General features: G+C 40.6%; 1 protein-coding gene across 4 annotated transcripts in view; it reads right to left on the bottom strand.

The window, feature by feature from the left end:
* Positions 1–15,456: 15,456 nt before the first annotated feature.
* RPP40 (ribonuclease P/MRP subunit p40) overlaps positions 15,457–24,000 on the bottom strand; it is a 34,430-nt gene continuing 25,886 nt past the window's right edge. For 2 of the 4 annotated variants that reach the window (XM_075585783.1, XM_075585782.1), the window contains 2 exons: positions 19,869–20,003; positions 15,457–15,907 (listed from right to left, as the gene is read on the bottom strand). In XM_075585783.1, coding sequence (XP_075441898.1) covers positions 15,709–15,907; positions 19,869–20,003 — 334 coding nt within the window. In that variant the 3' untranslated portion in view covers positions 15,457–15,708. Of the gene's footprint in view, positions 15,908–17,477; positions 19,585–19,868; positions 20,004–24,000 lie in introns of all 4 variants that reach the window. The other 2 variants (XR_012799134.1, XM_075585784.1) reach the window with 2 other exon arrangements.

Below are 24,000 nucleotides of genomic sequence, written 5' to 3' on the forward strand. Positions count from 1 at the left end.
AGGTCAATGAATTCTTCGAAGACCGTCCGTGGACCCTTCCACAGGATAAAAATCTCACCTATATACCTCATCCATAAAAGGACGAGAGGTATAGACGATATGGCTCTTGGAAGACCACCTCCGCCTCCCACCAGCCAAGAAAGAGATTAGCCTAGGTGGGGGCGCAGAGGGTCCCCATGGCTGTACCTCTTAGTTGATGGTAGAATTTCTCATCAAAGTCAAAAAAGTTGTGAGTCAATATGAATCGTAATAAGTCAACAACTAATAGATTGTGATTAATGAAGTCACAACTACGAGTCTGGAGAAAATATTTGACCGCCTTTAAACCGTTATCATGTATGATAGATATGTATAGTATAAAGATTCAACGTCAAGTCTGATAAGTAACGTATCATCATCTACTATCACATCATTAAGCCTATTGAGGGCATCCTTGGTGTCCCTAAGGTAGGATGGTAGTGAGGTGACAAAGGGTCGTAAGACATAGTCAACATAAATGCTAGGTTGCTCAGTCAGATTGGAGATGCTTGAGATAATGGGACGTCCAGGTGGGGGATCTAAGCCCATAGGTATTTTCGGCAAGGAATAAAAGGTGGCTGTCTTGGGTGTTTTATTCAGAAGTGCCTCACTTTCCTTTTTTGAAAGGACCTTTGTATACACGCCTTGATCCAATATCAGTTTAAGTTCTTTCATAAACGTTATCGTCGGATCGTTTTTTAATAGCGCATAACAATTCCTATCCGACAGTAAATGTTTATTTTCCTTCACATAGTCAGGGGTGTTTTATCGTGATTTGATTATTGGATTGTAGCTCTTGTAGGGCCATTCTTTCGCCAGTGTTCATGTTGCTAACACCGGTTTGTGGTCTAAGTTTCTCTAGGTCTTTCGTGACCAATTAATGAAAGTGGCTACATTGGAGCAGGTTTCTAGGGCCGGGGTAAACCGTGATTTGGGTTTTAAATGGGAGAAAGGACCCTCTCCTGGAGTTCTAAGACTTTCTTCCTCTAGGGCTGTCAAATTCCTGATTTTCTCAAGATACAGTTCGTCAAATTCTTCTAGCCCTTCTGCCCTAAGCTGATATTGCTCTCCTTTTAAAAAATTTGTGTAACAAGAGCTTACGTCCAAATAAGTAGGTATCTTTAATCCAATCAAACTTTTTGAAATCCTCTGTTGGCGAGAACGAGAGTCCTTTACCAAGGGCTCCCATCTGTTCTCCTTTGAGGATCTGGTTGGAAAGGTTAACAATATGTCCACTGTCTGAGAGGTCAGTTATTATCTGCGTCGTTGTGATCAATGTCTCGGTCTCCCCCTGTATCTCCATGTGTCTCTGTCTCACAACCCACCCCCTTTCCTTTTTGATTCAGATATTGAAAAAGGAACCAAAACGTGCAAATAAAAAAAGATAGGAAACTCCTTTGGGATTTAAAGGGCAGAATAAGTCTGCATTTAACACTTTAAGACAGGTAGATGCTCAATCTATGACCATTACCATATTGTAACCTCTACTACTACAACAATTCCGACACTTTAATCACCTTATGGGACTTTATGCTTAATTGTGACGGACCTCAAGAGTTTAACACACATGGAACATTTAGACCATTGAATTCCAGCTATTTTGAACATTAACATCCCACGAAGACTACAATTCTGCTATCTTACAACACTAGAGGACATTTCTTATAGGGGTGTTATTGCAGTTCAATATTTGTGTGTTCATTCTATCTTTGCTGGAGTGATCAGAGGCAACTAGTTGCAATATTGGAAGGGGTCTTATTTTATGAGACCCAATTCCAAATTAGCCGTTTTCTATTGTGTATTGTATGCTATATTGCTGGCTTAAGTTCAAGTAAGTCACAGGTACATATTAATTTCCTTATTTGGAAATTCTTTTTTGTGTAAATTTTTTTAGTTTCTTTTAATAAAATTTCTGTGTTTCACTTACCTTGTTTTTTGCTCATCAAAGGAAACTTGGTACACCACTTACCTATGCGCCCGAGTGTCCCCCTATTTTTGTAGGTACCTATGACTTGGTACACTCATACCTATGCGCCCGAGTATCCCCCTATTTTTGTCTGTTACCCGTGCCCTTTAATGTTATTGTACACTGCGAGGACACCGTTGCGACACCCGAGGAAAGGGGGGCGGTGAGAGACTCACGACGTCAGAGCACACTACACTATATTGTGTTATATGCTTTTATGATTGCACAAAATGTAAGTACATGTCTTATTTTTTTTAACATAAAGTTTATATTTTTTGAGCTGCGCAATGGTCCCTTTTTCTTTTGTTTACTGAAGTACCACCCATCTGATCCCCAAAGAACAGACTGCCAGGATTATTTGATATGCCCATAATAACCTGTCACATTGTGAGTAGGCACCACATAGGAGCCAAGACTTAATCACGTGATTTAAACATCTACACTTAGTTGTGTTTTTCATTTTTGCATATCTCCCATGCTCCCCCCGGGTTTTGACAAAATATCGAGTCTTTTCAATCTTGTCACCTCTCAGTGAGTCTTTAAACTGGTTCTCCCCTCCCTGTTGAAAGATTCACTCTGAGTGTAAAGAAATAGTGTCATCAGAATACGAATCTGACAGCGGTTATCTATCTGCGCCTACAATCGTGATGGTAACAGCAAACTAACAGACTCGTTTTTCTAGGGGTGATACCTTAGTCATAGCTACTGGGCATGAGGGTCTGGCACTCTAGGGGCCCCACGACTTAGTAGCTACATTTAATCTTCCTAATAATTTTTCTAGGGGAGAACGTGCCCAGGACTGGAGTGCAGATCTCTGAGGAAGTGGAACAGGAGAACGACGCCTCCCGCTCCGTCATTGGTCCCTTTGGTGACTATAGATAACCTCAGATCGATTGCAGGTTCATGATTTATTGTCATGCAATATTACACATACTCACTCTTTCATTGCCTAATTAGTTAACAAGTACCTTGAGAGAGCTTTGTTAACCCACCACGAAGAATCAGAGCAAAAAAGCCTTGAAAAGCAACAAAACAAGAAGCAAAACCCTCCAGCAACTAAAAGAAGCTGCATGGAAAAGTTCATTACCCTCCCCAAGAAAGCAATGCCATGAAGAACAAAGAATGAGAAAAAGCACCAGGATTCCACGATAGCTGGTGCAGCATGCACTCCATCAGGCAAGGGACTTGGCAGCAGAGGGGAAAAACAGCCTGAGACATGGAGCAAGGCTAAGTATGCAGAAACTGAGGAGGGAACACAGGCTTTATAAACTCCCTCTCAGACAAGCACAGCTGCATTTGCTGACAAGCTCAGGAGAGGTCTGAATGCATGGGAGAAAATTAGCAGTGGAGGCAGAGGAGGACTGGGGAAGGAGAAGAGACATGCAGGAGGAGAGAGAGGGGGAAATGGAGCAGGCTGAGGAGGGAGGAGGGGAATTTTAAAGAGAAGGTGATGAGGGAAAAGTGGAATACAGAGCTCTCTCTACAAAAGCAAGCATTGCAGCAAAAGGAAAACAAACAGGGTCCCATGGGAGGAAAAATGAGACAGAGGAGAAAGTGATCCAGAAGGGGACATAAGTGTCAAAAAGCATAACTATAGTGGTATTACATTAACAAAAGAAGAATTAGCTGCCATAATAAGAGAATGCATGGAACCACTATTTACAGTATGACGCATACAGACAAAGTTAAAGAAGCAATAAAGGAAGTAAAAGTTAATATGGCACAGACAAAGATCACACATAAGCATCAATGAATATAATATCATCTGATGTTGAAATACTACAAAAACAGGTCAAAGACATGTATGAACAACAAACATATTTACATACAAAAATAGAGGATTTAGAGAACAGACCAAGGCATAATAACCTTACAAGACTAATTGGTTTATCATAGAATATAATGGGAGAAAATGTACTAAAATTCATCCAGATTGAATTACCCCGTCTCCTGGGAATAGAAGAAAAACTGCTACCACTGCAAATAGAGAGACAAGGGGTATGCACGCCCAGTTATTTTCAAACTGCTTAATTTCCTGTAACGCTCGGCCTGCCCACAAGCCAGACGAGACCCCGGGACTGAGGTGAAAAGGGATAATACCACACACCTAACAGTAAACGGGGGCACGGTCGGAGTGTGGAAGTAGCGTAGATGGTCCAGGTAACAACAATAGAAAGAGTACCGTACTTGCCAACTCCAGCGGTGGAAGGTAAAGTCCGTAAGCCAATGGTCGTGGAATGGAGATAGCAGCGTAGTAGAGTGTCCGTAAGCTGTGTCCAAGGGATATAGAAGTCTGCAAGGTAAAGAGTCCAACGCCAATTCCAAGGGTACCAGAGAGCAGCATAAACGAAGTTCAAAGCCAAAGGTCAATATCCAGGGAGGTCAGCAGTATATCCAAGGACAGGAACTGAAAGACAAAAGGGGCCAGGCAACAGCAGACAGCACCAAGGTACAGAAGCTATGCAGAGCAAAGAGGAAATGGTGAGGGGAGACTAAATAGGGGGTTGGGACCTATCAGAGGAAGGGGAGGAACGGAGGAGTGGTCCGAGGGAAGACCTGATAGGAGGGAAGTGTTTGGGAAGCTGAGGCCTATCGGAGCAAAGGGAGGAACGGAGGAGCGGCCCGAGGGAGGACCTGATAGGGGAAAGGTGCCTGGGTAGCTGGGGCCTGTCACGGCAAGGGGAGGAGCGGAAGAGCGGCCCGGGGAAGAGCCTGATGGGAGAGAAGGGCCTTGGGGGCGGACCTGACGGGCAGAGGCAGGCGTGCCACGTCAGTGGAGGCAGGCGCCCGGCGCCAGTAAATGGCAGCCTGGGTCCGCGCGCACCCGTAGGGGTGACGCGCGCGACCCGGAAGTGTGGGGGCAGTGGGAGAGGGAGCCGCAAGGAGCGAGGTATGCCGCCAGGGAGCCTGGGCAGCATGGAACAGAGGTAAGGAGGCGCTGGAAGCGGGTATACCCGCAGCGCGGATCCTTACAGTACCCCCCCTCGAGGGTCGGACTCCGGACGAGCCATCCAAGGTCTGAGGGGAAATTTTTGGTGGAATCGTTTGAGCAGAGATGGAGCGTGAAGATCCTGAGGTCTGTATCCCTTCCAGTGAACCAAAAATTGGAGTTTGCCCCTGGAGATGCGAGAGTCAATGATGGACTGGATCTCGAACTCCTGTTGTCCTGGTACAATGGGGGGAGGAGGCCGAAGAGAAGAATGAGCGAATCGTTTGCCTTGGATAAACGGTTTCAACAGTGAGACATGGAATACGGGAGAAATTTTCATAGAGGGGGGCAGGCGAAGCTGAAAGGCCACAGGATTAATTTGTCTCAGAATAGAGAAAGGACCCAGGAACATGGGAGACAATTTAGGGGTTGGGGCCATCAGTTTGATATTTTTAGAAGAAAGCCAGACCTTATCTCCAGATACGAACTTATGGGCCTCCCGACAAAGCCTATCTGCTTGTCTCTTCTATCTTAGCACAGATTCTTGTAAAACTGTTTGAATCTTCCTCCACGACCCCTGTAGGGTGGATACCCTATCATCAGCTGCAGGAACTCCGGACCTAGGAGAATGCATGGGAAGACGGGTAGGATGAAATCCGTAGTTTACAAAAAACGGTGATTCTTGAGTGGACTCGGTTTTTAGAGAGTTAATCGCAAATTCTGCCCAAGGAGGCAACTCAGCCCAATTATCCTGAGTCGGAAGAAAAACAACGCAAATACTGTTCAAGGGACTGGTTCATGCGTTCCGTTTGCCCATTCGTTTGGGGGTGGTAGCCTGAGGAAAACAGAAGGGTAATGCCCAACCTCTGGGAAAATGCACGCCAGAATTTAGAAACAAATTGAGTACCCCGATCTGAGACAGTGGACCACGGGACGCCATGAATACGGAAAATCTCCTTTACAAAGATATCCACAAAGTACTGGAATTGGGTAGACCCTTGAGGGGAACAAAATGAGCTTGCTTGGAGAATCTGTCAACAATTACAAGAATAGTAGTCATACCATTAGACGGGGGAAGATCCACGATGAAGTCCATGTCAATGTGACTCCAAGGACGCTCTGGGACCGGGAGAGGTTGTAGAAGACCGGAAGGCTTTTGACGGACAGATTTATTTTGTGCGCAGACTGGGCAAGAGGAGGTGAAAGCTCTAATGTCCTTTATCATATTGGGCCACCAGAAAGTTTGCCGAATCAGATCCGTAGTCCTCTTAAACCCGGGATGGCCGGCAGATCTGGAGGAATGACCCCATTCAAGAATTTTGGGATGAAAATGTGGAGCTGCGTAAAGACGACCATCAGGTACTTCTAGCCCTTCGGGGACCTGTGTTTGAGACTCCAAAATCTTATCCAGTATGTCAAAAGAGGCGGCAGAGATAAACAATTGGGGGGACAGAATACTTTCGGGAACCTCCTGTGACTTCTCCTCAGTCATAAACTGACAGGACAACGCATCTGCTTTGATATTCTTTGTCCCAGGAATATATGAGATGGTAAAGTTGAACTTTGAGAAGAACAACGCCCAACGAGCTTTACGAGGCCCAAGGCGGCGAGCACCATCAATGTAAGAAAGATTTTTTGTGGTCTGTCAGGATCAGAATGGGTTCCTTGGTACCCTCCATGTGTCTCCACTCTTATAATGCCATGTCTTAGGCAGGTCTGCAACCCCACCTTTCACCATTATCACCCAGCATACAGCACTTCCACTGCAGCAAGGGATTCTGGGAAATGACATGCAAATGAGCACTCAGTGCCACTTTTTGCTTCAAAAACCATTTTTAACATGGTTCCCTATAGGCTTAAGCTTGCTGCATGGTCAAAGCTTTGAGCACAGCCAGGGTTAAGGTGCATACCCAGAAAACCACCCACAGACCGCTGTTTCGACCTTGATGGGTCTCATCAGTGTGGGGTTCATTAACTGGGTATGCAAAGAAGCTATGGGATAGGCTATACCATAATACTGAGTTAAGTTATGGTGAGTAAAAAAAGTGACAAAAACCCTCCACAGGAAAGCAAATATGCAAATACAACTGTATGCTCATCTGCATGTCTTAGGCAGGTCTGCAACCCCACCTTTCACCATTATCACCCATATAAGCAATATTGCTAGACCTGAAGAAGAGAGGATAACTCTCGAAATCTTGTCCTATGACATAAATTGTTAGTCCAATAAAAAAGGTATCACCTAATACTGAAGAACTCATTTATTCTGCACTATCGCAACTGGACTAACACGGCTATTTTCTGCTTTATATATATATATATATATATATATATATATATATATATATATATATAATCCAATGCACAGCCGGCACACCATTTGCAAGTAAATAAGTTTTGGTGCTTATCCCATAAAGCAATAATAGACCATACGATACCGGTTGCAACACGACATCAAGGGACAGCACGCAGGTAAGTAAATCATACATTTTCTATATTTGATAGAAGACACAAAAACCGACGTTTCGGTCCCCCTGTGGGACCTTTCTCAAGGTGGTGCACCAACGCAATGGGATTATTCTCTCTCTGCACTCCTGGGAATCATTAATGTATTTGAGGCTTTAATTTTCACCTGGCGATCGCGTTTTTGGCGTGAATTGAATCCTTTTTAAGTATGCATACTATCCTGCCTACCCCACCACTCCCAGTTGAAGGCATCTGGCCGAAAGGCGTAGGAGTGGGTGCTGAAGGCAGGATCCCCTGGTTTCTCCCCCTCTTGGGACACGTAAATATACCTTTTGAGCTGCTGCTCAATGCATGTTCTTTGATTCTTTTATATGCATGTAGGACTGTGCTGAACACCATATACATCTCAGGATTGTGTACTTATTACACTTGGACCAACATCAACTGTTATTTGTCTCTTCAACAGGACTGACTTTTTGCATTGCTATTTGTAGCCTGTTTGGGGATTATAATCCACACTTTATCAGTCCTATGACATTCTATGAAGTGATTTGACTCTATTAAGAGATTCTGGTCCCAGCTTCTTCACATTTCCTGTATATATTGGTGTTTTACTCCCACCTACTCCCTTATTGCCACAGAGTAGCACTGTCTGCTGTTTCTCCTTGAGATATTGTATTTTTCTCTTGGCATTTGTGATTAAGTCCGGGATATTATTCATCCATCTACCTGGCTTCTAACAGTGTTTCTATATGACATAACAGACATGCTAGTTAGCATATTGCTTCGGTTTACGCACAGGGGATCTATGCCATGTTTTAAAATTCTGTGCTATCTTTTACTCTGTTTTGTGACATCTAATAAATAAAATGTACTTTTGATATTGCAGACTGTATACCAGAGTGCTATCTTTTTGGGCTTCTTTTTCTCTTGCTCATATATATATAAGATATATAATATATATATATATATATATAATATATATATATAATATATATAATATATATAATATAATATATATAATATATATATATAATATATATAATATATATAATACATATATTATATAATACATATATTATATAATATATATATTATATATATATTATATAATATATAATATATATATATATATATATATAATATATATATATAAATATATATATATATATATATATATATATATATATATATATATATATGAACAATAATAAAGACAGCGCCCTTTTCACACCACACCCAAATTGCTGCAGTACTGGTAACGTGTGGCAAGATGTTGCACCAAGTACCGATATTGAATAATTATATGTTACATGAAATTCATCAGTAATTGCCTATACAGAAAAAATTAATTAAAATAAAATAAGTGTGCTTTCCAAAAATGAACAATAAAAGAAAATATCAAAAAATGAAAATATCAAAAAATGATGATTGAAAAAATTGACACTAGTGTGTCAGAGGACTAAAGAAAAAAGATATATTAAATAATGGCAAACACCATGTGTTGAGTATATCAATATTTTTTTTTTTTTTAAATATACATATTAAAAAATGTGAAATACACAGGAATACTTAAGTCCATATGTAGTCCATGAATAAATGATACAAAGGTCCAGGCTGCTTCTTCTTGGGCTCACCAAGCTCCCACAGTAACTATTAGAGAAAAAAAGAGAAAAAGCGCCCGATCCTTGTGTAAAATCAGATGAACAATTTAATAAATCAGGGACAAGACAATTGCACACTTACAATTTGTCTGATAAAATAGGCATATTATGGGACCAGCCCATGCACCAACTGAAGACTCCACGGTCACCTCCGCTTTGAGATATCCAGGATGGTTTTGAATCCAGTATCTGTGAACGCCGCTCGCTCCAGGATAGGTAAAATCCACTTGTATGGGGCTTGTTAGCAGCGTGCGTCCGCCATTGCTCTCTCGCATGTAATACCGGGACCCGGAAGGACTTCACTCGCGTCTTCACGATCTCTCACTGGTGCCAGGGCAGGTCAGCCACCGTAGTTTCAATAGTAACTATCCCTACGCGTTTCTTCCGACTCTGCGGATTTCATCAGGGGATGGATACCAATAGAACTGTCTGGTGTTAAATAGTCCCTCAGACCAATAAAAAAAAACGTTTTTCCACAGGTGTGTTCAGTTCGATTGGTGTCATTAATTAAATCAATACTTGGTGCAATTAGTATATGACTAATACTAAAACATATACAGGTTTTGCATATATAAAACAACAATAAAAAATAATAATAAGAATGGAACTTATAATCCTACACAATCTATATATAAAATTAAAAATAGAAATACATAATAAAGAAATATGACAATCAAAACAAAGTTAAGGTTTGTAAACAAAGAAAAATATAAATAAATGACAACCATAACATATTAGTAGCACTTAAAGTATATAAACTGAAAAAATAAATAAATTATTGTAATAATGATCCTACAAATCCTAACTACAGACTTATGAATTCAAATTAGATATTAAATGTTAATATAAATAATGAACCTAAGTAATAAACAACATTATACAAATCACATAATAATTGTAAAGTAAAAACTACTAAATTGACATTAACAATAATTATTGAAATGTAAAATGTAATATATAAAGTATAAAACAAGCTTGAAAAGAGAGAACAATATTAATAAATCTCTCCATATATTATCTAAGGAAGAGATGAAACAATGGATAATGATTACATGGTTAGAGCCAAAGATTCTTTTGGCTGTAAACCCTAAAACCAGATTGAACCCAAATTAGGTCTTGTTCAAACATAAATGATCAGAATGGATTAAATCATAAATGACAATTGATCAACCTGAGTCAATTCTAGAGAAATAAATATTGTAGGCATATCTAGAGACAGGGTAATGATTCTATAGTTCATAGCACAGGGATGAAACCGGACTTCTAAATGATACTGTTCTCAATACAAAATAGTAGTACCGACAGATGTTATATTAAGGTCAAATCTAAGGTGCAAAGTATGACCTGTGGAGGAAAGGTTGTTATATAATTGTCCACTAAAATGGTGGAACTTAACCATAAAGAGAAATGGTGAAGCCGTTATAGCATTAATGAAATTCAAGATAGGAAGGAACTAGCCAAGAGGCAGCAATCCATGTATTGTGATAACGTGCTAAGTAATTTTAAGTAATCTATATTAAATTAGATATGTGATTGTGTAATATATAATCATACAGATATCTGTTAGTTCAAAATGAACTATATCAATAAACATAATTACAAATACTACGTGTTGTATGCTTAATGTGTTAAATCTATTAACGTGAATAACATCTTGTATAAAGTGATAAATATATAACCATAAAAAAGATTATAAGTGATAAATAACAAATAGTGACCAAGGGTCCCCCACTAGCACTGACAGGGAAAAACAGAGGGAGCATGATAAACATGCTCAACCCAGACCTCTGAGATCCCGTCAATGATAAATGGGGAATGATTTCGACAGGTTAGTCTGTTAGATCGCAAATCTCTACTCAATAAATCTAAAAAGGTTGGATTGGAAAATGTTAATCTTAAGGACAACTTTGTTAAATCACCTCTTTTCATTACGACTTATAATAATTCTGTGAAAGGTATCTCAACAATTCTCAATAAACACTGGAGTATACTGTTAAGGGACCCTATAATTGGAAACAAATTACCACCAAATGTTCCCATTGTGTACAAAAAAGCCAGAAATTTGAAAACTATGTTGGCTCCTAGTCGCCTTAAACAGATTCAGGATCTTCCCATAATAAAACCGATAGCAAACGGCTTGATCTAATGTGGCTTTTTTTATCATTTTTAGTTTCAAATTTAGACAGCCTAGTTTTCGCCTGCTGTTCATATATGCTATTATTAGAGCAGTTTATTTTTACTCTTCTAAGTTCTCCTTGAGGAATGTTTTCAAGCCAAGGCCTGTAATGATTACTATCCACCTAAATGTAGTTGAGGCAACTCACCGGTTTGTGATAGGTTTTAGTTTGAATTTGACCTCCCTCAATATAAATAAGTAAGTCAAGAAACTCTAAATCGACAGTGCTAAACTTGTGAGTTAATTTTAGATTATAATCATTTTTATTTAAATATTCAATAAATAATAATAGTGAATTGTGATCACCATTCCAAATGAAAAATATGTCGTCCACAAATCTGGTCCAGAGCACCAGGTTTGCCCCGAATTCATGCTGGGACCAGATGTTTTGGTCTTCCCCCATCCCCATAAGGAGATTCGCATAACTTGGGGCAAACCTGGTGCCCATCACCGTGCCCTTAATTTGTAAAAAAAAAATTCATCATGAAACAAAAACAATTATGTGTTAAAGTATATTTAATAAGTGAAATAATACAATTAATGTGTCGTGGATTAAGTGCCTTCTAATTCCAAAAAGTAACGTGCAGCAGTACACTCGTGTTCATGCTCAATAACAGTGTATAGTGAAGTGACATTACACGTGACTAAATAATAATGATTGGTCCAAACTATATTATTTAATAAATTCAAAATGTGTGTGGTGTCTTAAGTATGACTTAAGTTTTTTGACTGCCTTCTGCAAAAAAATAATAAATCAACGACTTTACACCAGAAATAATAGGTCTACCAGGGGGATGAATGGGGTTTTTATGTAATTTTGGTAAATAATAAAAAATTGGCAAAATTGGTTTCTTTATCAAAATAAATTTGAATTCTTCTTTACACAACAAATGTTTCTGTAAACCTATTGTCAAGATATTTTCCAATTCATACAGGCAATCATCCGTAGGATTATTTAACAATCTAATGTATGTATCAGTATCATTCAGCAGTCTAAGAGACTCGGCGATGTAATCCTCTATCAAGAACCACGACGCCTCCTCCCTTATCCGCTGAATTGATAACTATAGAACTATCATTTTTTAACTAATTAATTGCACTATATTGTTTCCTATTCAAATTTTGCTTAATGCACTTGTTTTGTTTCGATAATTTGTCTAAATTGTCTTGCACTAATTTCTCAAATAAATCTAGACAGCCTCCTTTTAAATAACTGGGGTAGAATTGTGATTTCTTTTTTAAAGGGGTATGGTGGAACTCACTGCTTACAGTAGGTAATGTAGCCCCACTGTCTGCAGTATTACGTAATTTTTGTTTTATAAAATATTTCTTTAAAGAAAGATTTCTAACAAATTTGCCCACGTCTATATATGTATTGAAGCTATTCATCCTATTAGATGGGGCAAACGAGAGACCCTTATTTAATATCTGAACTTGTTCATCCATTAACACTTTTTTACTTAGGTTAAAGATACCAATTTGTTCAATAACTAGTTTGTGAACTTTCTTATTTTTTTTATTTGAGCCCACCTCTTCCTCCTTGTTTAGTGAGTTTTCTCTCTTTCTCACTAATGTTTGTTTTAAATTCTCCTCCCCCAGATTCAGATTCCCTTAGGGTGTCTTTTTGGTTACCTCTAAAAAAGGAGAACAACATTCAAGAGAGGTGAATTTGTTTAGTGTGTTAAATCTAGACCATTCATTTTTGTCAGGTGATTTGTCTCCCTGTTTGTTTCTATCTGGTATTGTTTCTCTGTAATTATCCTTAGAACTCTGTGCCTTTTCATCCTTATTGCTATAATTAACTCTTTGCTGCGTTTTAAAATCTTTAGGTTTACCCTTGTGTACATATTTTTCAGCATTAGGGTTTGAATGAGTTGTACCTTTACGTTCCTGATGGAATATAGTTTCTTTTTTATATGGAGCACTGTCAACCTTCAAAGGTCTATCCTTCCAATTTCTATAACAATTGTTATTGTAGTCATGTTTGGCTCTATTGAGTCATTTTAAACCCTAGTGTATGACAAATGAGTGATGTCACTGAGGAAGCTGCGCACCGTCCTGATCTTATCCAGAGTATCACGGCTTGAATACACACCACACTTACACATTGTGTATGGGGTACATTTGGGCTATTTAGCTCCGCTTCGACTCTGAGCCAGCCCAATACTATGGTTATTTGTATCTCCTTCATTTTGGGTGTTAGGTGACAAGCTAGGAGATCTTGTTTGTCTGTCGGTCCTTGCGCACACCACTCCATTATATGTGCAAGATATTGCTTAGGTATTTACACCCAACAGCTTGTACTCATCACTTCCTTAGTGGGGTTTATTTTGTGTAGCCGCTATACCCAGTTCAGGTTATGGTTCCTATGCACCATACATGAAGAGACCGGCACATTAATTGTTTCCACTTACATAGAACAGTGTATCTATGCACATGCATAATAACGACTGCAATAAGATTTTTGTGTACAGATACAGTGTTCTAAAGTGTGGTTTACCAAGAATATATTTGGTATACTAGACCATTTATTCTGTTTGTATGTGGCTAGTTATGTCTAGCTAGTACATACTGCTTGGCATTGGTTTAAGTGGCTTGTCATACCATGATACTATCTGGATACCTGTCCACTACTTTAAGTAGCACTACTATCATCATTGCTATTAGTAAACCTAAGATTTGATCCATAGAACGCTCAATAATAATTGAATCATTTGATGCAGCTTAGTGAGGATCTATTATCAGATACCTACCTGGTACTTACTGTACCACTATTCTGAGTCCTCACCACTCCACCAATGGGATTTTTATTGACCTGTTTTTAACCATTTAGTGTTATAATTATTAGATGCAATAAATATTTTTTGTTTTGTTTTTTAGCCTCTCTCTGCAACCACCTTGTCCTATTTTAGGATAACGATTTCAGGGCTTTCGGTGACATTATTTATTGTTTGGCATTTGAGTGCATTATCATGGGGTTCTTTTGACCCCTTCTTCGGGGTCTGTTCTGCCTAGTTCTGTATAGTTTACACTTTGCACCTGCCACTTTTTAGGACTTTCCACCATAGGTGAGCAGTCTGAGTCATCTGTTATATTTGTATACCTTAATTACTAATCTATAGAATCACAGACTGAGTAACTTCCATTTATGGTGTCCTCTTTCCAATAAAATTGTTGAAGTTATTTCTGCTCAAGGGGGTGTCACCAGGTACTGAATCTAATGGTTCACATACTTTTTCATATGTATATTGAATGTTGAATCATTTGTGGATAAATAAATGTTGCAAAAGTATCATGTTTGTGTGTCATTTGTTTGATCAGGTTATCTTTATCCATTATTTGAACATCGGTTAAGCTCTAAAAACATTTTAGGATTTCAATATGTAAAAATCCTGAAGGGTTCCCAAACACCTTAGTGGTTCACAAACATTTTCTCACCACTGTATATGTGGAACAATGGGTGAATATTACTTTGTTCATATTCACAAATATATAGCGTCTCTCTAAAACTTCAGCCCATAAGTACGTCACGTCATAGGAAGCATGGGCCCAATGAATCTCTTAATCTTGACAAGCAAATAATTATCATATGTCATGCAGTGGATTCCACATAAGTCAACTCGCACATTGGAATACTCAAGCTCCACAGATACCGGGCTAGTGAGAAAAAACACCTAACTAGTAGCGGCACATGTTAATCACTGTACTTGATTACACATATCCCCACGATCAACAGTATCAACATTATATCAAACAATACAGATGGTAAGATGTAGTGTGCCTTCAGTGATGGCTATACACTCTCAGATAGCTACCCTGATCTAAGTGCCTAGGTTATAGAAACCCAACGGCTAGCAAGTGCGAATTGGGGTATGAAATGTTCACCGCCCCGATATCCCCGGCCCCACGAGCAAAGAGGCTGTTTGGCACAACATAATGATAGCTAATACACTGTAAAAGCAAAGATACAAGCTGCCTGATGTCATAGCACTCTCAAAGCAATCCCTCCCAATGAGCCCCACTATTGTGATGTTATTAAAACTCGACGCGCATTTCACATGACCTAACACACGTCTTCAGGGAGGTGTGTCACTCCTATAGATCATTTTAAATACCTTTAAAATGACATGGATGCAGGTAAGAACAGCTTATCAACCCCTTTATCATTGTAGAGAAAAATTGAAGTGGGTTCTGGTTACAGTATACCGTATTTACCCTCCCCAAAAAACTGCTAGAGTTTAAAAAAAGATATTGGTTTATTTTCAAGATTGTTAAATCAATTATCTTACCACAGATTAGAGGTGGTGTAACAACCACAATAACCTTACTTCTATAAAACAACTCAAAATAAATAATATCCTATATGCAGTCAGAAATTTGACAATTCAGCAGACAAAGCAACATTTACATTGTGTATTTTGTCAACTTCATGTAATAGCTGTGAGAATCTGGATATGACAATACCAGACCACTTGATAAAATGTTATAATTAAGGAGGGCAGCCATCGTTTGTCCCAACAGCCTTATGGAGCCAATAATCTTCGTTGTTGAAGATAACAAAGCTGTACAAATTTTCTCCACCCTTGTGGAAACCATGTTCATTTTCGCTCCAGGAGACCGGGCTATCTGCAAAACCATGCACCATAAGGGATACCCACTGAGTCAACTTAGGTTCATCAAAATACTCACTAGAAAAATACAAGAAAAACAAAATCAGCTTGCATTAACACCATCGTACATATTACATTTTCACCTTCAGATTCAGAGTTGGCATACCAGAATTCAAAGTGAAGGCCCCACACGGAACCAATATTTAACAACCAGATACAGTATTTTAAAATAATTTTTGAAGATCTGAAAATGTCATCAGTTAGCACTAGATCTACAAATAGGGATGTGACCGTCAATCATGTTTGCTCCACCATCATAAAAAGTATGCCGACTTTTGAATGTACCTTTATATTGTTACGTTTAAGAGCTAAAGTAAAGCTAAATGCAGAAGAAAGCAACATAAAAAACAGTCTACAAGATATACAAGCATTTCATAATACATATACTTGTGCAATTAATTTTAAACCATTGATAAATTGGTTGCAACCTGTTAAACATATTACTTTCATTAGTTCAATTATGGTTTTGCATGGGACAACACCTTTATCTATCGCTGCCAGAGGGACCCGCAACACGTTGCAATGCACTGCTGTGTGCTCTGGTTGCTAAAGTCTTAAGGCAGCATTCAATAACACCCAAAAATAGTAAACATGGAGGGAGGGGGGGGGGGAGAGGAGAGAGAGGTCTCTTTAATCAACTGTATGTGGTCAATAGCGCAGATTAAAGATCGGTACAGTACTTACTTTCAGTGTTTTGATCTTTTTGCAGCCCTAATTCATAAAACTTCGCATTACCTTTTGAAATCTACATAGATATTTTGGACAAATAGTTTACAATACTTGTGCTACTAATTTAGCTTTAGAATGCCGTACGATCGTTCACTTGGCGTCACAAGTACGCTGGTGGTCCTAATGTTTCATGAACGTCAACTTTTTTTGCTCGTTTCTAGGGGAGATTTCGTGAGAGATCAGTAACAGGGGAGGCAGATTTATTTTTTCATTCCCAATGTCGCAGGGCAGGTTAAGGAAGCAGTGTTTTAAGCAATTTATTTCACAGAAAAAGGCAAAATGCAGACATGGGGTGTTTTAATTAATATTCTTTCAACTCCGTTGCTAATTTTCTATTTTATTTATCATTTCAAATCTTTTATATTGGTTTTTGCAGGGTTGTACAATTTTTTCTTTGTTAGCTTGGACAACATATATTTACATCAGGAAATGTTGTACATTGACAGATAGATTATACTAAACATATCACATATTACTTGTTACATTTCTGTCTTCTAACAGAGTAAAATATTTCCTCCATATTTATTGTGAACAGCCGTGTTGAAAAACCCTTCTAGGAGTTAAAAAGGATAGAATAAGGGAAGAGATAGTAGAAGAGAGAAAGGAGGGGGGAAAGGGTATTAGAGCAGGTGAGGGAGGGGGGGTGGAGGGGACATTCTAGGCCGAGTTTTTATATATATGGGGAGGGAAGGCCTGAGGGGGAATAAAAGGTAGCTGTGGCAGGGAGAGCTAAGGGCCGGAGAAAGGGATGGGGGGTGGGGGGGAAGAAAGAGGGAGATCTGGGGGGGTGGGAAGTCAAGTGTATTTACATTTGGAGCAGATAAGACATTTAGGGGTTTGAGAGATTTCCGAACCTGACCTCAGTGTTCAGACACTGGAGTTCACAATCCATTCTCTACCACCTTTTCGGTCCCGGCCGTCAGGTCGATCCCTTCAACTTGGGAAAAGTCGCTCATTGATCTAAGTCCACCTAGTCATGCCGTCCTGGGCTGGCTTTCAGTCACCGAGGTTTGTCCCTCCGTATGCCCGCCTTGGCTTGGACGGGTGCGGGCCCAGGTAAAATAGCGGTCAAATGATATGGGGAAGGAGTCCTAATGTTCGCCGCCTCACTGCTTATCTTTTTTCCCCCTTTTCCTTTTAGGATCTGTGAATTTTCATGAGTCGTCGGAAGTTTCCGCCAGACTTGGTAGGCTGCAGCGCCCCCTCATGGTTCGTTTATGCCAAAGCTAACTCTGGTAGAAGTTTCCCTCCATCCGTGTGGTGTGCAGCGGCCCTCCTTTCGTCTCTGGTCAAGGACTTTGGGGGCTCAGTTCGTGCAAGATCCTAAGAGAGGGGGGGGAGATGGGGTAGGAAGATCGGAGGGGGAAGGGAGGGTGAAAAGGTGAAAGGAAGATGTAGGAGAGCAGATGACGGGGGAGGTGGAGAGGGAGGGGGAGATGAGATGGAGGGACTGAGGAATTGGGAAGCTGAGTGTAGGGAAGCAGTAGGGGTGAGGGAGGAGATAGACAGGGGGTGGGGGGGTGGTTCTAGCCAGCTTGACGTTTGTCATCTCAACCAGGTTGTTGGGTTTAATCTTCATCACTCTGTCCCGGGGAGGGGGCCGGAGGGTTATGGATCCACGGAAGCTGGGAGAGCTCTGAAAGGCCTTCATTCTTTGGGGGTTTTGTGACCCCCCTCTTTGGAGAACCTATCTTGGGGTCATTTTTATTTCCTCACCCCTCTCTGTTTCTGTTCCTTTATTTTTAGCTTGGGAATTGCTCCAGCCAATGTGCTCTTTGCTGTGGAACAAGGGGGTTGCTTAAACATGTTAACTTTAAACAGGTAACATCCGAGCTTATCCAGGAAAAGTTCAGAAACTGAAAACTTAAAAAAAAAACTTTGTTTATCCTTTTCTTTTTCGTTGGGGAGGTCTTGCTTTGTCAGTCTCCCGTTTTGGGATTTCTCTGACTAGCAAGTCTTTCTGAAGCTCGGGGTTCTAGACGAATTTGATGACCTTTGCTCTTCATTCTTGCCCTGTGCAAAGGGGAAAACACCAGAGATCTAAGGAACAGGCGGATTTTTTCAGGGTATGATATTGAGTGGAATTTGCTGTTAACCTGGACCACGAGCTTAAAGGGGAACCCCCAACTGTATCTCACCTTATGGTCCTTCAGGATTTGCGTTAGGGGCCACATTTCGCGCCCTTTAGATATAGTCACCCTAGATAGATCTCTGAAGATTTGGATTGACTCATTTTGGAAGTTCAGGTTCCTTCTTTCCTTGCTTGCTGACAGGATTTTTTCTTTCGTGGGTTAGGAACCTGACTATCACATCTCTTCCTTTCTTGGGGTCCTCTGACCTTGGGTCTGGTGCTCTGTGTGCACGGTCCACTTCAAGATCTTCCGAACTGAGCTCTGGGACCAAGAGGATAAACAACTCCTTGAGCCAAGGGCGTGAGGCATTAGCAGAGATCGTTTCGGGTATATTACGGATCTGTAGGTTGACGTCGGTCGCGATTCTCATGGTCTTCTAGGCAGTCCTTGAGGGCGACAATCTTATGGCTCAGCCTGTTGAACTCGTCTTCGGCTGAAGATTGAGAGGCACCAATTTCCTCCATTTTATTTTCCAGGGCTTCTGTCTTCTGAGATAAGGAGCTTAGGTTAGACTTTAGTCCGTTTATTGCAGAGGTCAGATCCTCTTGGAATCCTTGTCTCATTTTAATGAATAGTTGCTCCATATATTCTTTAGTGAGTTCTTGGGTTTTTAATTCTCCTTACGCCATTTGCGGTTGCTCGCAGGTAGGATCCCCTGGCAAGCATGCCGCGACACCATCTTGAGTCTGCACTGTGCTCCGTTGAGTGTTGGTTTGTTATGAAGAACGAACAAAAGCTCTGATTTTGTTGTTTTTTGGTCTTTGCAGACATCCTGACTGGTTTATGTTGCAGACCTGCAAGGTTGGTTATTTTTTGCTTTGGTCTGTGCTCGATCTGTGAATATACAAACGGAGGGACTCAGGAGCTATTACGTCAGGCGACCATGCCTAGTGACGTCACCGGAAGTCTCCCTTTCTATTTTATTTATAATCTCAAATATTTTTATAGTATTGCTCCAGCAGATAAGCACAAGAATAGTTATAACATGTTAACTTCTTTTGAGTGCTTGTACTCTAGTATCTGTTATACAACAACAAATATATTAAACATATTTTACCTTCTGAAACTAGAAAAACTGGGTTACTTAAGTAAATATTGTATTGCACCAATTTTCTTACCGTAGCTGCTGCAGCAGCTGTTGTATCTTTTCCGGTATTATAAATCCAGTAATTGTGCACAAATTAGCTTGTCCCACTATAGTATTTGGGTGAGGGCAGCAATAGGTGGAGATGAAGCTAGATGAACTATTATTACTGGAAGACATTTAAGAAAAAAATAAATGTAAATGTGCATATTTCTACTATATCTTACTAACAGACTATAACGGCAATTCTATGGTACACTGCTATATACTACCCAGAGGCTATAAATTGATGTGGTCTGTTGAACCACGCCTCGAGGAGTAAAAACACTTTTAGTGTGCCTCACTACACAGTATCTTTAGATACTACGGATTTAAAGCGACATATAGCTGTATTAGAGATACAAGTGTGAATACTTAACACAAGTACGAGCAATACATCGCTACGCACTTATCTGGAGGCTTTAAATTGATGCGGTCATTTGAACCATGCCTCGAGGGGTAAAACACTTTGAGTGTGCCTCAATATACAGTATATTTTTGATACTGTCAACAGTGTATTCATCTTTATAGGTTACAAATGAGTATACATGTACTATACCAATATTCACATCGATTGACAATGCATCTGACCATATTCTGATGTAACATGTGATGTTCGTCTCTACTAGTTGTATAAGCGGATATATAGATCATTTGATTTTCATTGATTTATACTAATTATGGTGGGTGCTATGGCATTTCCCCCTCCGTTGCAGTTGTAAAAACATTGGTGCATCCAGTATATCAGACTGTTCATTAATTAATTTTTATGAACTAAGCCTAATGTTTTAGTTAAAACAATAATATCTGTTGCACCACTGCAATCACCCCATTGAGGGTAAATGTGTACTTCATTATTCTGTCTAGAGGACAGTTACCTCCACACCATTAGGGGAGGATTTCGGAGGGGTTGGTATAGTCACCGGTTCCGCTATAGCACATTGTACTTAGAAGCTTTTAAAGGTAGTGGTTTATTTTCTGGGGACAGGTCATGGATCTGTACACCTGAACCCTTATAAAAATATATATTTTAATATCCAATAAAAGGGTTTTATTTGCACCAATTCACTCTACATTTTCACACTACGAGTGCATTCAGTAGGGCACTTTTCTACCTATATACTGTATTTGCCTAGGCCCTACATTGCACCTTAGTATGCTTTATTATTGCTCTATCTCTATAGGCTGATGCAGACATTTTCCCTTCTCTCTTCTTCCCACTACCCATTATATTCATCATTTCTCATATATACACAAAGTGAGAGCAGTTCTCAGACAGGGGAGGCAATTGGACAGAAGGCACCAGCAAGGCACTGACTCCTCCCCCACACTGCCTGCAGAGAGCTCCACACAGGAGAATATGGAGAAAGGTGTTTGTGCATGTCTGCAGTGTGTTTTGTAGGTGTAGAGTGGGGGCTCCAGTGGGTGTTTCTTCAGTGTGTGTTTTGTGGGTTTAGAAGGTGGAGCAAGGCTGCAGAGTCTATTTTGTTGGTGTCAGCAGTTTTGTGTGTTTAAATGGGGGGTTTTAGCTTGTATTTGTGGGTGTAGCGGGGGGATGCTGCGTGTTTTGTGAGGGGAAAGAAGGGCTGAAGTGGGTTTTGTGGGTGTAGAGGGGGGGCTGTAGAGTGCTGCTGTGTGTATAGAGGGGGTTGTAGACAATTTCATTTTCATAAACTTGCCGTAAAAGCAAAAGTATGTAGACGATCATGCTGATAAAAATCAATATGACTCAAAGTGTATTTTTTTTAAATAAAAGATGTGGTTAAAAAAAAAAAGCCATCATTTAGGCCAGGGGTGAGCAAACTTTTTATGCCGAGCCCCCCTTTTTATCCATGAAATTTCTCGGGCCCCCCCTGCCTGATGTAATCAAAATCACACGGAAAAAAACCCTTTATTAAACGGTATACAATGTAAATACAAATATGTCTAAGGCCGCACATATAGTGCCTGCGATGTCGCCGCTAGCAAAAGTTGTATTTCACTTTGCGGCGGCGGTGCGGGCGACCAGGCCATTGAGTGGTTCAGGGGCTGTCACATGAGGCGACAGGTGCTGTGTTAAAGTGAAAAGAAATGGCGCTAACACTAATAATAATCACTAAAATGTGCAGCGAATAAACTTAATAATCAAATGATTAAAAAACAGTGATATATAAATGTGACAAAAACGTGACAGTAATAAAATAAATTGAATTAAGACCCCCTGCTCAAACCCAGCTGGCAGGGACTGGTTTCTCTGGTCCCCCAATGGTACAGTTCCGTTCGCAATCCAGGGGGAGCATGAAAGGGAAATAAAACAAAAAACAATCTAAGTGTAGACAATAAAGCAATTGTGAATTCACTCTGTAATATATCTTGGTTCCTATGCACAGCCTACTCACAAGATTCTAGTTTTAAACGGGCAACAGGGAGCAGTGTATGGACGAGAAGACGAGCTCCTGGTTCAGAGCAAATGAAAACCTCCAATCTCAGACTAAAAACAATCAAATAGTGCATATATCACAACAGTGTGATAGAAGAGAGTCGCTGTTGACACCTGGCTCACCCCCCTCCTCCGGTTCTCGATCATACGTGAGGCACCTCTGTAGCAGCTCACTGCTTCCTGGTCTCTCTCAGAGGAGTTGCGTCACGTCACATCCGGTTGTTCGCGATACGTCACTTCCGGTTTCGGAGTCTGCAATCTCTGTCACTGCTTCTCTCCTCCTGTGGGCGGCTACCACTCTACGCGTTTCGCCAATCCGATGCGTGTCACTCCTGAGGAAGCCACGCATCGGATTGGTGAAACGCGTAGAGTGGTAGCCGCCCAGAGGAGGAGAGAAGCAGTGACAGAGATTGCAGACCCCGAATCCGAAACCGAAACAAACTGCCGTTTGTCTGTTGAGGGCCCCCTCTACCTTGGTTTCCACCTCAGTAGTCCGGCTGGTTAACGAGGCAATCTCCTCCCTTATGTCCCGCACTGCCTCCTTCATATAGGCTTGCAGGGAGAGATGTAATTTGGCGTGCATGGAAACGAATAGCTCCTCCATATATTCACGCGTGAGTGGCTCCCCTGCCTCTCTGTCTTCCCTCGGCTGGTTCTGGGCCCTCGCGGAGGTCGGCTGGCCTCGTGTTCCGCCGCCATCTTGCTTTTCTGCAAGTTCCTCCGGCTTCTTTTGGGGCGGCGAGAAATACTTCGTGACCCCTGGGGCTACGGGCATCTTTCCTTTGGAGGACATTGTGGTTGAGTTTGGCTCTGTCCCAGGCTCTAAATCGAGGTGAAATTTAAGCTTTTTCGGTGCTTTTCAGTTAGATTGTGCAGGAGGGTCGACGGAGCTCCTCGTTCACCCAACCATCCCTGGTGACGTCACCGGAAGTCCCCCAGACTTGCATTTCTAAAAACAGATTTGCTTTTGATTTCCTTGCTTGGGTATACCACTGCTGGTTCTTAGGTTTCCCATTTAAAAAACAAGAGTACTCCCATTGTTTTGTGGCTATATGCCATGATTTCTCTATAATCTGTGATCTTCCTATGCTTGCTTCTAAGTTTCCAGATTTAACTGCAAGGTTCTCTGTCTTTAGTTTCTCGCAATCTGTGCTATTCCGATGTCCGATTCTACAGTTTCAGATGTAACTACAAGTTTCTGTCTATGGTTTTCCCTGCAATTGATATTTCTGTGACTGATGCCAAGGTCTCAAATCTAAAAGGTCAGCACTCCTACCTTTGTCTCACTGTGATGCCTAATATTTCTGTTGTTCATTCTAATGCTTTGGCTTTAAAGACACATTTCCTCTTTACTGGTTTTCTTGGGGAGGTTGGTTTTCCCTATGTCTGAAACTAGGGCTACTACATTAAAAACAGTCTTGAGCAATACATGTGACCACAGTACCACTGAATCTTCAGAGCTTCTTAAAGCAAAGAGAAAGAAAAAGAAGAGGGGAGGTGTTACTGTGGAAGTTACAGAAGGAATTAAGGATAACCCTTCAACATCAGGAAAACCTGCGTTAGAAGAGAACAGAGATATGCTGCAGCCTAAGGCGACTCACAGAATCATCCCAGGAATATTTGAAATGAAAGAGGACACCTTTAACCAAGGTAAAAGAGCCCTAACCCAGGCACCGCAACCCACAGGGAATGAGATAGATTGCCTCTA

The sequence above is a fragment of the Ascaphus truei genome, chromosome 2 (assembly GCF_040206685.1).
Source record: "Ascaphus truei isolate aAscTru1 chromosome 2, aAscTru1.hap1, whole genome shotgun sequence".
Lineage (NCBI taxonomy): Eukaryota > Metazoa > Chordata > Amphibia > Anura > Ascaphidae > Ascaphus > Ascaphus truei.